Source organism: Glycine max, chromosome 9 (genome assembly GCF_000004515.6).
Source record: "Glycine max cultivar Williams 82 chromosome 9, Glycine_max_v4.0, whole genome shotgun sequence".
NCBI classification, from domain to species: domain Eukaryota; kingdom Viridiplantae; phylum Streptophyta; class Magnoliopsida; order Fabales; family Fabaceae; genus Glycine; species Glycine max.
The window spans coordinates 13281985-13284336 of NC_038245.2; the positions used below are offsets into that span (position 1 = coordinate 13281985).

A 2352-nucleotide genomic window follows, 5' to 3' on the forward strand; every position below is an offset into this window, starting at 1 on the left:
CCTTATTGATTATCTTTGTGTTAACTGATAAAGGGTTGAAATTTATTTTTAGATCTTATATCTTGTTTTGATCTATCAAGAAATTTTTTTTCTCATTGCTTGATAATGTCTTTCTCAAAACCTTCTTTATTTGTTTTAAGGTATATCTGCATCAGATGATAAACGTGCTTTCAGCTTTAGAAAAAGTTTTAAAGTTAAATAAAAAAAACACAATTCAACCCCCCTTTTTGTGTTATTTGATTCTACACATACAAACTTGTATAACACGTTCAACCATGGAATCTGAATTCATTGGTCTTAATTTAGCAAGACAAGAAGCTAAGTAGTTAAGGAACTTGTTGGTAGATGTTCCATTGTGGAAGAGATGATCTATACTAGTTTCTCTTCATTGTGATTCACAGACAACAATTGGAATTGCCATGAATAATGTATATAATGGAAAGAGGAGAAACATACACATTAGACACAATTTAGTTAAGGAATTGTTGAAGAATGGTGTGATCTCCTTGGAGTTTGTAAGATCTGAAAGGAACTTAGTGAACCCTCTCACTAAAGGTTTGACAAGAAAATTAGTCCTTGTAACATCAAGAGAGATAGGGTTTAAGCCCTTGTGTTGAGAAAAGTATGGTGCATACCATATCTTGAGGTTAATCATTCTTGAGCTCTTAATGTTTTCATAGCTCTTTGTGATGGTGCTTTTGAGATGTACTTGTGGATTCACCTACGTGAGTGTGAAGGAGGATCGCTTTCAATGAAAGACTTGAGTTGTCTTTCTAAAGCACTCACGAGTACCCAATGTGTGTGCATGGCCATTAAAAGTGCTTCGTTCAACAATTCAGATCATACATTCTATAAAAAAAAGGGTTTTGAGGAGTTACGAAAGACATGTAAATTCTCTTCTCTTCTCTTTTATATTTGACAGCTATGTTTTCCCCTCTTTTCTAGGTTTCTGATTTATAATTTTGGAAATTCATTTGTGCTTTTCATAGCTTAAGGCCACAAGTGCACGTGTTCATAGGGTCATTTTGTTAACCTTGGGGAGCAATCAGAATTTCAGATTTGCACCGTGGTCTAGCCGAATTTCACTTTCAATGCAATGGTTTCCACGACACAATGGCATATTTCGATAAGTGATTTGTTTCTGTTTGTACTACTAATCTGTATTTTCTAACACACAGCCCCTTCCCCTTTCCCTATAGACCACAACGCAACAACACAAACACTCACAACAAACAAAACAACACAAACACTAATATCTTGACGGGGTGGCGCGGATCTCAATATGGAGAATGATGCTAGCGTGGCATGATGGAGGCGTGATGGTTCTGGATCAAGGTGGGGGTTGCGACTTGGATCTGGGTTGGGTCGGGGTCAAAAAGAGGTGAAAGTCGCAAGGTGGTTTTGGATCTTTTAGGCTAGGTGGCATGTCAATGGTCTTGATTTGGTTAGAGGGGGGTCGCGCGACGGTGCTTGAGGACAGCGATGGAGTGACGCGGGATTTTGGGGAAGGGAAGTCTGAGGGTTGTAAGGATTTGATGAGTGGATAAAAGGGGAATTTCACACAAAGGTAGTGCCAATAGTTGCTCCCCGCAATTTTAAGCACTAAATAACGGGCTCAATATTTCCCAGGTTCGATGGGCCAACAAGACCCAAAAGGAAGAGCAGAACCCGGCCCAATAATCAAATAACCGTCTCTCTAAAAGGGTTGAATCAGGGTTTCATTGAATAGCTATTCAACTTGCTCGTCTCCTGCGGCGTGTTCAACAATCGGCGGCGAAAATGGTAAGAAAGATTCTCCACTCCTTTCACCGTCTATGCTTATCATCGGAATTATTCTCCGTTCCACTGTGACACGTGGCTTGTTGATGTTTGTGTAGCCTTCCCACAAGACGTTCAGAATCAAGAAGAAGCTCGCGAAGAAGATGAGGCAGAACAGACCCATCCCTTATTGGATCCGCATGAGAACCGACAACACTATCAGGTTCCGACTACCCTAATTTTTGTTATAGCTCGTTCTACAAACTTCTACCAAACGCTGCGTTTTGCAAATTTTGCCTCTGCCTCATTTAGTTCTTTTGATTTTTATCTATATTTCGTCAGGTACAATGCTAAGCGCAGGCACTGGCGCCGCACCAAGCTCGGATTTTAAGGTCCATGTCAACCTCCGACTCGAGATTTTTATATTGTTTTTGTTATTCTAGAATGTTACTAGCAATGTGTAAACTGGAAAGGTTTTAGCTTTTGGTCATGTGGTCACACAGAGGGATCATTGTTGAGCGTTTCCATATCTCTATTTTGTTTTTGTACTTTTTTTGGATATTAATCTGAGACTGAGATGGTAGTTTTTATTTA

General features: G+C 39.5%; 1 protein-coding gene across 1 annotated transcript; it reads left to right on the forward strand.

The window, feature by feature from the left end:
• Positions 1-1656: 1656 nt before the first annotated feature.
• On the forward strand, positions 1657-2352 carry LOC100801450 (60S ribosomal protein L39). Its single transcript, XM_003533828.5, has 3 exons — positions 1657-1782; positions 1878-1981; positions 2101-2352. The coding sequence occupies exons 1-3, from the start codon at positions 1780-1782 to the stop codon at positions 2147-2149; spliced, it is 156 nt and encodes a 51-aa protein (XP_003533876.1). The 5' UTR covers positions 1657-1779; the 3' UTR covers positions 2150-2352.

What these genes read in the sequence shown, in the direction of transcription:
- LOC100801450 (XM_003533828.5), top strand. An exon ending in AGAACCGACAACACTATCAG is followed by an intron (nt 1,982 to 2,100) that starts GTTCCGACTACC and finishes ATATTTCGTCAG; the next exon opens with GTACAATGCTAAGCGCAGGC.